The sequence below is a fragment of the Molothrus aeneus genome, chromosome 5 (genome assembly GCF_037042795.1).
Source record: "Molothrus aeneus isolate 106 chromosome 5, BPBGC_Maene_1.0, whole genome shotgun sequence".
Lineage (NCBI taxonomy): Eukaryota > Metazoa > Chordata > Aves > Passeriformes > Icteridae > Molothrus > Molothrus aeneus.
Window position 1 is genome coordinate 27,937,437 of NC_089650.1, and position 14,357 is coordinate 27,951,793.

The window sequence follows — 14,357 nt, forward strand, 5'->3', positions numbered from 1 at the left end:
GGAGTTTACTTGTGACTGACCATCTGAGGCACCTCAGCACACTTCCACTTAAATTGCAGTAATAAAAGTCAGTGCAAGAATATCCTAGGGTAGGTGTTATAAAACTAAGAAGGCATTAAAGAAATGCCTAAGTCTTGGGGAAAAAAATGCAATTTATAATGGAAAGTAGTATTATATGGGTATCTTGGCTCTGAAGGAGTTTTGGTACACACTTGCTGAATAACCAGTTCACCTCTATTATGGTTCTAAGAGCATTTTTATCAGTGGTAAAGAAACTAAATTATATCTCTATTTGTCAATCATTTACCTATAGTATTATCTGGACCTTTAGACTTTGTGTATGACAAAAAAGCAGCTAGGAAAAAAATAGATGATAAAAGCTCTGCTCTGCCCACAACTCCAGTTACCTGAAAAATAAAAGAAGAAAAACCTTAATTATTATTAAGTATTTATTATTATTTGATATTTTAAGATAGCATTTATTGAGTTTTTATTAATAATCTAGGTATGCCATTTATATGTTACTAGATATTTATTATTATATAGATAGAAGATCTCTAAGGAAGTATCCCATAGAACACAGGAGTTACTAATCCCCAGGAGCAAGAAATTGGGTAAGGAAAGTAAGAGGTCAGTATTGTTGAGTAGAGAACTGTTGGTCAAACTAAAGTGAAAGAAGCAAATGCCCGTGCAGAGGAAGCAAGGACTGGCAACTTGGGACAAAGCTCAGCTGTGCAGAGATGGAGTGTGGAAGGCCAAGGCAAAGCTGGAACTGAACATGGCAAGGGACATAAAGAATAACAAGAAAGGCTTCTACAGGTAGGTTAACCAGAAAAGGAATGTCAGAGGTGTACCTCCCCACACCAACAGTACTGAAAAAACTGGTAACAATGGACAAGTAGAAGGCTGAGGTACTCAACAATATTTCCGCCTCAGTGTTCAATCACAACCTCTCTTCCCTTGATGAGACAGAGAGGAGTGGATTTTATGAAATTCAAAGAAGAGTTAAAATGCATATGGCAAAGGGTTTTTTCAGAATCCCCAAAGAAATACACTCATTCTCATTTCGAAAACTGTTTTCAAAAAATGCTGAAGTGAAACCAACACTCAGATATGGAAGACAGGTCATTATGCTCATGGCTATTGCAGTAGCCACTGTGCTGCCTACAGTACCTTCTAGGACCACCATTCTTCCTCACTTGTCCTCTTCTGTAGTGCCTCTGACTGCTTCCAAATTTTTACAAGTAACATGGCTGAAAAACAGCATGCTGTCCTGAGGTAGATGGTTGTATTTAGCTAAGGACACTGCATAGCTCATGATTTAACTATGACAATGCTGAAAACTGACTTTTTTCCATCTGGACCCAGCTAGAAAGTTTTATTGCTAGTACATTCTTGGTCAAGCATGACTGATCCAGCACAGCATAAAATGAGAAAGTAACTCAGTATCCAAGGTCACAGTGTAAAGAAAAGCATTCTAATCTGAATCTGAAATCATACTCTAGTATTTCTCTTGGGACTACAGTATGTTTACCAAAGGATTCACTGAATCACGCACAGAGAGAGCATGTTTCACCATTGGTAAGACACTACAGTTTGTGTTAATATTTTGAAGAGCATCTAAGTATTTGTTTCCAAAAATATCTTAAGATGTTTCAAAGATTCCTGGTCTGGAATCCAAAATTGTCTAGCATTAAGACATTAAAGAGAACTTTATCTGTAGATCAGTTGAAAGAGAGCATTAATAAAGCATGTTGGTGTGCCTCCACAGTTGACTGCCAACAAAAGAGAGGTTCTATTTCTGGATACAAACGTGACTTATGAGAGAAAATTCCAGCACTCACAAAGTTAGTTGACATCCTGTAGTTATAAAGGTGGTTTACATACTTCTGGCCAGAACAGTAGCAAAGCAGTTAGCAAGACTGAACTGGAATTGTAAAGATAAGGACAGATGAATCTATGATGCTGTTATTCAACTCATTTCCTAAAAATGTCTTCCTCAGAAAAACAGATATCACTGCAAGAGCCTAGCTTCTAATTCTTAACTCAAGCAGAAAATGATCTTCTACTTTTTCTGCTTTGATAACTTTTCCAGGAAAATACTGTTTATCTTAAGATAGGCAAAGGGTTGAAATATTTATGTATTGTATCTGCTGCTTCAAACTCCGGTACAGGTGATTAATACGGAAGAGATTAATTTAAAGGAATTAAGACCAGATACCTTTCAATTATAATTATAAAAGATATAAAAATCCAAAAATCCTAGTCCTAACATACATCTCATTATTACTTCCTCTTTTCTGTGTAAGGAAGCTTCCATTTGTTCTTTTTACACACTGAAAGAGGTGAGGGTAAGAAGAAAGCAAGCCCTTATCTAACTCTTCACTGAGTACCGGGGTACTCCAGCAGGGGGATTTAACTAGAATTGCAGTTTGGTGGCGTTTCCAGGCCAGCACCAGGTTGTAGCGATCCTTGTGTTGCAGTGCCCTCCCGTGGCCCACACCAGGCCTTCCACAAGCTCTGCCTTACACAATCAGCTTCTGTTACACAACGGGCTGTAGGATTTGCACAGTACTTCTTACTAACTCTGATGGCACAGTACTAAAAGCATCTCTGCTACTTGGTATTTTGGGCGGAATCTGAAAGTTCAATCATAATAAAGAATCACTGAAATTTGGAATTGAAGTGATAAAATTTCACTGCCTGATCTAACCTGTGAGCCACTAACCTAAGTCACTGGAAACTTGCTAGCGCTGCTGCAAAGATCCTGTCACATTTACTACAAAGAGGTAAAGCCAAATTTGGCAATTTAAAACATGTTTTTTCAAAGAACCAGAAAACCAAATTAAATAAAGAATTTTAATTTTTTAAACTCATATTTTCCCCAAGTTTTTAAAGGGGTTTGTGCTTTGGAGCAAGCAGGAATTTTTAGGTGCTGAACTTCCTCATTTTAAACATCCCATTAACTTCTAGCAAGGATGTATTAGTAGCTTAAATAACAGCCAACTTTATCAACTCAATTCCTGTAAAATTTGCTCAAAATGCAATGATGCAGGTTTCTTAATTATTGCTTAAAGGGATCTGTACTACTAGTGAATAAGAGATAGATGCAAACTCTTTACCCAAAAAATCAGGACCAAAAAATTAGAACATAAAGCCCTCTCATTTTATTAAAATCAAAAGACTCTGTTTCCCTCTTCCCCACCCAAAAAAACTCCTTCCACTCAATAAAGTGGTATAATCTTCAAAGTAGCAAAAGATTCAAACATTTTCAGTTTTCTGAAAATAAGCTAATACTATTTTAAAAAAAGAAAGAGACAGGGCTTTGCAATACCTGTGTACTGAAATCCAGGAAAGCAAATTGAACGGGAGCAGAAATAACAGCAGAAAATGCCAGAAATCTGCTTTATCAGATTTTCTGGCAGAAAGAAATCTAACGAATGGTGATCACAAGACTTGATTTCCTCCACAACACTGCAAGCCTGGTTGGTCATTAAAAAGTATATAATCAGAAAACTTGTACAAACAAAGCTTTTTGTTTTTTTTTAAAACAGCAGTGAAGAATTCCTTCAGAATCAAAGAAGAGAGGAGAGAAATGTATTTCTTCTTCCTGGCATGCTGTATGTTAAAAAAAAATGGAAGGTTTAAACAGAATTGGGCCAAAGCTGGCTATAGCATAGGAACAACAATCCTAGAGAAAATCCCACTGAGACAATTGACATAAAAGAAAGCAGACACAATAGGCATGGTGATTAGCCACAAGGGATTCTGGAAATGCATTAAGAGGCATTCATAGTATTTGCAAAATAGGATACTGTATGAATCACCACAGAACACAAATGTCTACGTAAACTGAAGTCATAAAAGCCAATGTGAATAGCAAAGGCCTAAATTATTTATTAACTAAATTCATGTTTCTTTAATTATTTTCCAGTAGTTGCATGTAATATAAAACAACTCTTGAGCATGGAAATTTGTCACTTCCACCACTCACTGCAAAGGAAAAATTAAGTACAAATAAAATCATACTTTCTGAAGTTATATATATACAAGCAGATACAAACACCATGAAATTTAAGTTTAATTAACACAGTTCAAACAAATTAAGCAGATCATAGCTGTACCTACCGCTTCAGTATGTATTGGGTGCACTGCAAAGAGCAAGGATGCAACTACACTGCTCCTGTTGTCCAGGAAGAGCTTACAGACCTTGAGGAAGACTATGCAAACCACCACATGAAAGACCAGATTTAGAAAGTGGTAAGAAACCGCATTTAACTCGCTGAACAAGTAGTTTAAGCGAAATGTTAGAACTGTAAGGGGACGATAAGATTTATGACTCCTCTCCTGAAAGAAAACAAATAAAACCATCAGTCACCACTAACTTACAAAATGACTTTCACTCCAAAATACCTTCCTAAACACCTATCCATACCTGAATCTCCTTCCACTGTCAGGCATCTACCTTCAAAACAAAGACTGGAAAATCAGTAGCGCCACAAAAAAAAAAAAAAAAAAAAAAGCTTTTTTCCTCTGGGCATGGTTAAGGATTTTTTTTCAGTAAAAACATGTAAAAACATACTACTTGAAACTTCACTGGGGGAATTTAGGAACCTATTTTACCCTCAGTGAATACAGAACTGAATGGCATCTGGAAGCTTTGGTTACAGGGTTATATGAAAGTTATGTATCAGAGTCTATTTGCAGAGCTAGCAAATAGTAGGTCACAAGGAACTAACCCTGTAGGTTATGAACATAAGAAAAGATTATAAAGTGGAATGCCTTGATAAGCAGAGAATGTATGAACGGGAGAGAATTTTTATTCATTTGCTCAGCAATAACACCATGTGTGACTTTTAAAATTGTATCAAAATCCTTTAGCTATTGCCATTTAACGATGTTTATCAAAAGCTTCAATGCCAATGCAGCTTTTCAGATAATACACAGCCACTCTATATGATTACAAATCAGAAACTCTGAATTCATATCTATATATCTATATATCTATATATCTATATATATATATATACACTTAAATAAATTTAAAGGAATCAATATTCTAATTCCAAGCTTTTTTGTTTAAGTGTTATTTTTCCTTCCAGGTTGCATTCAGAAATAAATGCCCTTGCATGGCATTATCTAATTTGAAAAGAGAAAAGAAATTGGTCAGAGTTGTTCAATTTTGATATTGCAATTACATAGGAAATAACATCATGCAGCTGTATGCTGTCAGTACAACTTCACCTTCTTACCAGTTCTTTTATTGAACAAAGGGAAAGAATATAAACTACACGTGTTCCTGATATTATTGTACAAAACACTAACAGCACCAAATTCCATCAAATCCAAGCTATTCCGTTAAAACCACACTAGGGAAAAGAAGTGTAAAAACACTCTGCAAGGTTTTTTTCAATTTCCTAAATGTTTCAAAGTGTTTCACAAACCACCTACCTCAGACATTGGAGTGCCCCAGAAGTCATTCTGAAACAGATTTCTTAATGGAGTAGAAGGATGCAAATCTTTATTGTCCAAAATTGCTGAAACATCATCAAAAACAAACCCACAAAAGAGACTGTTCCAGTAGCAGGCTGCCACCACACCAACTATTAGTGCAGCTTCCTTCAGGCTTACGTCAGCCATCTTCTCAAGGAGGTTTCATGGACAGGAACTGAAATATACGTAGAGAAACTTGAGTAGCTTTACTTACTAAACTTGATTTAAAAAGTCAAATTAAGACATCGAACACTTTAGAAGTTAATGACACTCCATACCTATAAATCAGTAAGATAGAAAAGATTTTCCTCAAGTCACACATGTAACATGGTTCAGTGTTTAAAGTAAATACGCTCATTAAAATATCTTACCCTTAAAAAGCCTTACAAAAGGTAGATACACTGCTACTTTTCATGTTTTACTTGCGGGCAAAGAAAAAAAAGCATTTATAATAAATTGTGATGTAGATTTTGCAGACAGCTATTGCAGTTCAAGAGAGTGGTGTAAACTGATAAACTATGAAAAATAAGTTCTCTGGAATCCTGAGTAATTTAACATATACAAATTCTTAGTTAGCAATGAGGCAGATACTGTGTCAATTATTTATGGGGTTTAGATTTAAAGGTGTTTCTCAAAATATTTCAAAATCAATTAAAACTAAACCAAACTTCGAACGTTCTGATGAACAAACAGGAAACTTGTAGAATTTCATAAATACAGGGGTTCAAGGACAGGTAAAGGACATTAATAATTTTAAACTTACCATTGAAGGTCACACTAGGCTCATTAGCATTCTTTGTAGAAGTTCATGAAAAGGTCATTTTTTTCCTCAACTCTGCCAGTTGCTCTGATGTCACGGACTGTTCATGAGACTACTGTCTAAAAAAAATAGTATGCAAAAAACCAAAATTAACTTTATCTTGTATTATTTTCTCTCATCTTGCTTAACTTCCTAAGCTCTAGAAATTATTAATCAACAGTTTTATGATTACTTACATAATATTCTATGGGTGAGCTGATCAAAAGGTGAAATTACTGTGTATTGGGTTGTTCGAAAATACTGCTCTGCCTCGGAAGAGTAAGAAGGTAACTACAGGTCAAAGGTATTTCTTTTGACCATTAGTGAATCTGCATAGACCACTGCCAACTGCTGGGACTGATGATACTGAAAAGCTACAGACAGTTGAACACTAACTTCATTTTGAGAAAATGGACATGACTGAACAAGAGTATTTTCCCCCCCAAACTGTAGAGGGGGAGCATCTGTAAGGACACAGAGCAGCTAATATTAGCCAGATAATGTGGATCCATGAATACATAATGACTGCAGCCTTATGTTTATCACAGTTCACACATCAAAGCTGATGAGCTATTTGAAAGCTACAGTCTGCTTTATTGGCCTAAACACTGAAATTCTGGTGATTTTTTTTTTCCTCTGGTCTACTGGGCTTTTAAAAAATTGTGTTCAGATTTATCATAAAACATGCTGAGCTGGAAAGGACTCACAAGGATCACTGAGTGCAACTTCTGGCCCTGCAGAGGACAACCCCAGGAATCACACAATGGGCCTGAGAGTGTTGTCCAAATGCTTCTTGAACTCTTAATACTCCACACTTGAACTCTTAATACTTCCTTCTTGAACTCTTAATACAGGCCACAAAGATCTAGATAGGTGATCTTGTTTGTAGTTTGGAGGCTGGACCTGAGAGCTCACAATCACTCACCACCACAACTAGTGGCAAAGGAACAGTAGGTACAGGAAGGAATACACATACAACAAGATGCAGGTGCAGCTAAACTGAAAACCAGGACACATATAATTTCAAAGAAATCAAACCAAATCATTTGGTGTTCCTCACATAATGGCAGTTAAGGGCTTTTTTAGTACTTGGAGCACTGGCTATTGTTACTTCAACAAAGAAAGCCTTTTTTTTAAAGCTGCCACCACCTTTGTAATTAACAAAAACAAATAAAAAACCCACCATAATGTTGAAGGATGTTGCGACACCTTTTTCATAGAATCACACAATGGTTTGGGTTGGAAGGGACCTTAAAGATCATCTAGTTCCAATCCCCCTACCATGGGCTTGATCTGATTACTTTAAAACACTAAGATAAGTTTACAATTGAACATGTCTGCGATCCTCTTCGCAGACAGAGAAATCTTATTAAAAAAAGAAAACAAAGCATGCTACAGGAATATACTTTTGAACTTTAACTCATTACTTTTTTAGATCCCCCTTCAAAGGTGGATATGAAACATTATGCTTCTACCCTGCCAGAATTTGAAATTCCTTTTTTGCAACAGCTTCTAAAGAGTCCACTTCCTACTTGTTGAAGTTCACTAATCCTACTGAAAAGCAGTGATATCTGAAAAGGACCTACAATAAACATCAGGATTTTCCAACATACTAGCCTTTATTATTTTAAATACTGTGACATAGTAATATTACCACACAGAACCAACTGTAAGATTTATTTAAATTCAACCTTTAAGAAAAGGTTCTGTTAGGTGAGTAGGGTTTTGGTGACTTCTAATTCTTTAACAATACTTATTCAGAAACAGCTAGTTACCCAACTAGCAAAAAACCAAAATTGATTTCTAAGTACTGCATCTTACCAAAATGAAAAGCTTAAGCAGCCTTAATTATTAGCTCTTTCAACTTTTAGGTTTTCACTTTTCCACACATGAAAAAGTATGTCAAAACATCTACTATACCTATCCCTTAATCCCAGGTGATACTAATGCTTCCACAAGCCTTTCTTTTTGCTCTGAATTTCTAGCATTCCTTCCACCCAGAACTCCACACTACACTGTTATTGACCATGCTGCTCCCTGACAGAGCTCCACTTACCTACATGACAGCTGTAGGGAAAATACTGTTTTCATTTGAATGAAAGTGAACTCTTAAGCTATTAGATAGTTCATGTTTTAGTGGCTAGCCCACCATCAGAGAACTCCAGAAAATATCCACGTTTAACATGGAAAGCTTTTATCGCAATTCATCTTCGCACATTTCAATCACAGATACAATTACAACTACATGCAAATACATGGCTATACCTTGGTCTTTCAAGGCAAGTATTTGAGTCACAGACACTCCAGACAATCCTGAACAGGTTTACTAAATTTACTGTAGGCAATGAATATATGCAACAAAATGCACTGTTCTGGTTTAGCAGCAAGTCACCCAACATACTGCTTGAACTGTATCAAACTTAGTAACCTTTAAAGCATCACACCATACCCCTCTCAAATTTTAGTTGTGTGCTAAAGCACTAGGTCTTGAAAACTGAGAGGCATAATGGGAATCTTGTAAAGCCCTCATATTCAAGCACTCTGCTTCCAGGCTAAGCACAAAGAGAAAAATGGGAAATGTAAGGCCACATAAAACCTGTAGATTGCACAAAACTGCAGTACAGGTACTTTACTCCTTCTGACTTGCATTCTGGCATTCTAAGGTCTTATTTTCCTGAAATGTACTGTAAAGATACACAGAGTTAGGAAAATTACTTTTTTCCACCTGGTCTGATTACAGAGTACTTTTAATGTTCTTGCTGACCTAAAGCATAAATAAAATTGCAGTCCTTTATGTTAGCATAACAATGCAGATTTTGAGCAAGTCTTGCAATCAGAACTACTACTTCCTATCTGCTACTGTAGCTGGGTCCACCCTCACACTCCAAGCTCCAAACCTGCAATGATCATCAACATGCTGAGAACGCAAAACTAAATCAGAGGTTTATAAAAGATCACCCGTACTTGGTAAGCCAGGCAAAAGTATGCCTGCCCTTAAACTCAGTGGAAAACAGCAACTGCTTCTTGGCAACCAAAATAACTTTCATGCCAACTAATCTATTATCAGTTTGATGTTGGAAAGAAAGAATCCATGTAAGGAGTATATTAGACTGAGAAGCTTGCAAATCACAGACATGCAAGAGGCTGCTGGAGCCTTGATATGACTGGGCTGCTCATGTGAGTGGATATATTCTCCTTCTTACCAACTGACATGTTGATCAAGCCAAGTATGGTCTTGCAAGGGCCAGTACTTCACTTCCAATGATGGATGTATTTGATAAACACCTGCAAAATGCTGCCTAACAACTTCTTTGCTAAAACAGACTTGCTGCAAGGGAGAACCACATCACTGCCTAGTCCTAAACTTGCAAACAGACTGACCAACTCTCAGGTTATTTTTTCATCTCACCTACCTGCTACTTTCACAGCTACTAAGACTGCCCCTGAGATACTTTAAGCAGCCCTTGGGCTGTATGACTGCCAGCTTGTGGTTTAGTGCACAGCCACAGAGCTACCATTTGACTGGATGAAATCAGGACAGACATGTACTTTGCATACTTTATTACAAAGACTTCTGTTGGATGCTTTAATTTACAACAATATCTGACCGTGTCATGAAGAATATACAGCTGAAAACAATGAACAGCAAAGTAAACCTTAAGAGTCAGAAAATGCACAGTAGTCATCAGAGCCAACTGTAAAAAAAAGAATACCCAGTCTGTGCAAAACAGCTTATCATTGGACTAAATCTCTTAGGCTGTTTGGCACAGAAATCTGCACTTTGCACAGCACCGTTTTCACATTTGTACAGAGACACTAAATGGAAAGGACAGAAGAGAACCAGAACTCTCAAGCCCATTTGGCTCATAAAGTACATAGTTATCCTGTTCCAGCTTCTTGAGATCACTCTATTAGTTCATCCAGACTTCAAGAATAACAGGCAAGAGTCAAATGTAAGAAAGTTTCACAAAACTGAAAAAATGCACTGACAAAAAACCAAGTAACAACCACCAAAAGAGCCAAAGCACCTTTAGAAGGTAAGAAGACACATTTCTCAATGATTGCTACTAAATCCATGACACTATGGACGGTTTAGCACACCACATGTTGCAAGATGAAGTAGTCTGCATAAGAAAACCTCTGTCGCAAATAAAAAATGCATAATGATGGTCTAAGAATATCCTCAGTTGGGAAATTTGGGAGTGCAGAAGCCATTTTCTGTCCATCAATTTAGAAAAAAATGGCAAGTGTCTATCTTGGCAAGAACACAGCTGCAATCCCCAAAACATGCAAAAGTTATTTAGCATTCCATCATTAGCTATCTGCTACCTTACATTAAAAGACCCTTGCAGGAACAACTATGATTTGTCTGTTAGACACATCTGACTATCAAACTTTAGAAACTTAAACATACATTTAAATTTTTTTCTTCTACTGAGTAATGGCACTTGCATGGATTGAAACGTGTCATGCCAATTTACTAAAAAATAATCAGGCAATACTAGAGATTTATTTACTAGAGACACAAACTTTATTAATCACTGAAGGTTCTGAACTGTTTAGAACATCACTTACAGTTCACACAGAAACCTTCAAATTATCAAAGGTGGAAGAAAGTGAAAAGCCGTTAAAATCACTCCTAGGGTTATTTTTATTTTTAAACAGGTAAGCAACTAGTTCATCTAAGAGCTGGTAGCTGAACTGATGAATATCAGCAGATATATACAAACCAATAGCACAGTCACTTCAAAATAGCATTTTTAATTAATCTTTTGAGGCTCCGCTAATGTCCTAATTTGTATTGCCTACTTGCTAACCTTTGTTTATTTTTATTCTGAGTCAAAGTGAACATTTTGTGCTGATTATTACAAATGTTTACTGACAGAGAGAGATCATAATTTTGTTTCTATTTTGCCTTTCCAACAAAGCCTTAAACTTTATCTACTCATGCCACTCCAAGGTACAACTCCAATAGGAAAAAACTTAGTTGCACAGCTGAAATTTAAATGATTTGGCTTGAATCTGATCTAGAAAGCAAGAAGTATTTGGGAAGATGAGAGGAGAAATAATACAAAACATGCCTGAATTTCCCTTTCATCTTGCTGAAATCCTAAACCAGGAAAAATATAACAAGAAAAAATTTATTGTGAAAACCTTCTGCAAGGTTTTTGCTACCAGATCAAGAGGCATGGGACTACTAAGAAATACTCTTCACTGCTCAGGAAGGCCTGCAGCCATCTCTTCACATGGTTCTGAAGGATTAACTAGAAGAGCACTGGCAGTTCTGATACAAAGTCAGAGGTTGTGTTGCAGGCCAGACGAAAGATCTCCCACGGGGAAAGAACTTGTGGGCGACCAGGCAGCTGGACTAACACTCCAGATATTTTAGGTTACTCTGATACAAACAAGGACCAAAATGTAACACAATTTAAAATGGGTAAGAAGCTACTGGTTTAGCTGGTGGTTTAGCTTCAATTTGTTCTGAGTGGATATATGGCAACTAGTACACACCAGTTGAAATACAAACCACACAGGTCTAGCTTGTACTTTGTAACTTAGAAACTTAAATCAGTAACAGAATCTCACATTTCAAGGTCAAGCCTTTAGGGGGTTTTTGCTACGTTTAAACAGTAGCAAAATAATGCCCATCCTATTTAGAGCAACTACATAAAACATCTTTTGTGGCCTCACTGATGCAAAAATAGTGTCTCTAAAATAACACTTATCACCACTCTCACTGTTCCAGAAATGCAACAGCACAAACTGTATGCTTGTTTACTCCAAAGAATAAATGAACAAAAGCTACATGTGAGGTATAAGGTGAAAACACAGCCTTTAGACTCTGCTACTCTGTCCTTACTTAGTATGCTGGGTCTGTATAAGATTTCTTATGTACTTTAAATAACATTCCATTAGGCTTTTCATGGTGCAGTTTTTCTATTAGGTCTTTGCAAGGGTACACTGTTATCAAAGCTGTGATTTAACATGTATGCCTAACTCTTCTATCAGAGTAGGTCAAACTGTTCACCATGGAGCTGAAGTGATTCCTTGGCTCCAGAACTGTAAGTATCTATTCCACTAAAAGAAGATTCACTTAGACATAGTTCATTATGTGAGGTGATGCAAAACATACTAATTTACTTGGTCCAAGCCACGCTGTATTTTAAATGTTTTCTCATTTTGTGTGGGGTTAATACTTCAATTGCTTTTACTCTTTTTTCACTTTTGGAGTTTCAATGCCCACCTCAAATCCAAATACTTTTTATTTCTGCACCAATGGTCTTTAGTAGCTGCACTACACAATTACAACCCAGATATGGTTTCACTAACAGTAAATGTAGAAACGTGTTCTCTGCTGATTCTGCAAGAGAACACTCAAAAATGCAGTTGCGTATTATATAAAGCACATTAAATAGCTATACCGGCATTAACAGCTGGTTAAGATGATGAAGATGATTAAAAAAAAAGCCTCCTATACAGAATGTTATTCCAGCATCAATGGATTAATTTCCCTGCCACAGAAGGATTCATTTCCTGAAGGCTTAGTTTGTGGCTAAGGTGCCATTATTTTCTGTGTCACTTCCTACACCTAAAAAAGTCCATGCTACTAAAAAATAATTGTTTTACACCTAACCATACTTAACTTCATTTTTAGTAACATTACCCATTCATTAAATATAACCCAGTCTCTTTCCCTTCCCTAACTACACAGTTTGCTTTTTGCACCCAATATGGAACTACAATTAACCAACCCCTTGCTGAGATATAGAAGTCTTTGGAGTTGTGCTGTGACTGCATAACTATACAAACTGCATAACTATAAGGAGTGCAAGGCATCTTGTATCTTGTCACTCTCCTACTAAATATCAAAGATATACCGATCAAGAGATAGCAAAAACATTGAAAAGTGTTATTAATCCAAAAAAGGACAAAAGTACAAAGATAACGTTATAATCGCCTTTCTCTTACCATTAAAAACAAAACAAAGCAAATCCACTTCAGCTCTCCACAGCTGTTGAACAAACAAATACAAAGAGATAAACATGCCTGAAATGGTTACTAGTTTTCTTTTTTTATTTGAAAAGATGTCTTCATACCCCTTTAACTAAAACACTGGAGCCCAAACTTTATCAGCTATCAGGCCTCTACCAAAACTCAGACTTGCTGGCTAGTAGTACCCAAAGGATTCAAGTAATTCATAGCTGTGCTTTCCCCGCGCCTTCTGGCCGCCACTGTTCCCTGTCCACCCCAAAGCGCACCCGTACCCGGCAGCCCCGCAGCCCTCCCGCCGTCCGGGCAGGAACCAGCACGCTGCCCGCAGCGCTGGGGCGAGGCAGGCAAGGCAAGGCAAGGCAAGGGCAGCCTGGGCGGCGGAGGCGGCAGAGCCAGGGCGCGATCCCGTTCGCCGCTCAAGCGCCGCAATCAGCGGGCGAGGCCGCGCCGCCGCCCGGCAGGAGCGGGGGGCTCACCGACGGGGCACGGCAGGCACAGCCGGCGGACCGAAACTACCGCAGGCAGCAGCTACACCGGACCCAGTCCTTCCTTCCTCCCCCCAGCCCGGCAAGGCCCGCCGCGGGGCGCAGCCGCAGCGCGCGGTGCCCGCCCTACCTGAGGCCGGCACCAACACCGGAGCCGCGGCCCCGCCACCGGAGCCACCACCCACCGCGCACTCCGCCGCCGCCGCACATGGAGCATGCGCGCCGCCCCGCAGAGGCTATCGGGAAAAAAGTGAGCGGGGCGGTCGGCCCAGAGGCATGCCGGGAGCTGTAGTCCCCGGGAGCCCGCCCGGTGGCGGGGGTGGTGCTCGGGGCCGTTGCCCCGGCGAAGCGGCGCTCTCGGGAGGGATCGCGCCCTGCCCGCCTGGCTGCTCCTCGGCACTGGGAGAGCTCGCTTGGCGCCGTGGGGCTTGTCTGTGGGTGCCACGGAAGCGCTGACTTTCCCTGCGCCCACGAGTATCCGGGACCGCGGGAGAGTCTGATGGCGTCGCCTGGCAGCGGCCACCGTCATCCCCCGGGAGCGGTGAGGCCACGGGGCGGGGGGTGCACCGGCCAGGAGACCAAAAGCT

The 14,357-nt window shown here is 38.9% G+C and overlaps 1 protein-coding gene across 2 annotated transcripts in view; it reads right to left on the reverse strand.

The window, feature by feature from the left end:
- The window catches only part of TMTC3 (transmembrane O-mannosyltransferase targeting cadherins 3), a 29,784-nt gene extending 15,796 nt beyond the window's left edge, over positions 1-13,988 (reverse strand). Inside the window, exons 1-6 of one of the 2 annotated variants that reach the window (XM_066550111.1) lie at positions 13,901-13,988; positions 13,262-13,304; positions 6,257-6,372; positions 5,452-5,668; positions 4,129-4,347; positions 308-407 (exon numbers count right to left, since the gene is read on the reverse strand). In XM_066550111.1, coding sequence (XP_066406208.1) covers positions 308-407; positions 4,129-4,347; positions 5,452-5,640 — 508 coding nt within the window. In that variant the 5' untranslated portion in view covers positions 5,641-5,668; positions 6,257-6,372; positions 13,262-13,304; positions 13,901-13,988. The remainder of the gene's footprint in view (positions 1-307; positions 408-4,128; positions 4,348-5,451; positions 5,669-6,256; positions 6,373-13,261; positions 13,305-13,900) is intronic. The other variant, XM_066550112.1, reaches the window with a different exon arrangement.
- Positions 13,989-14,357: the final 369 nt, after the last annotated feature.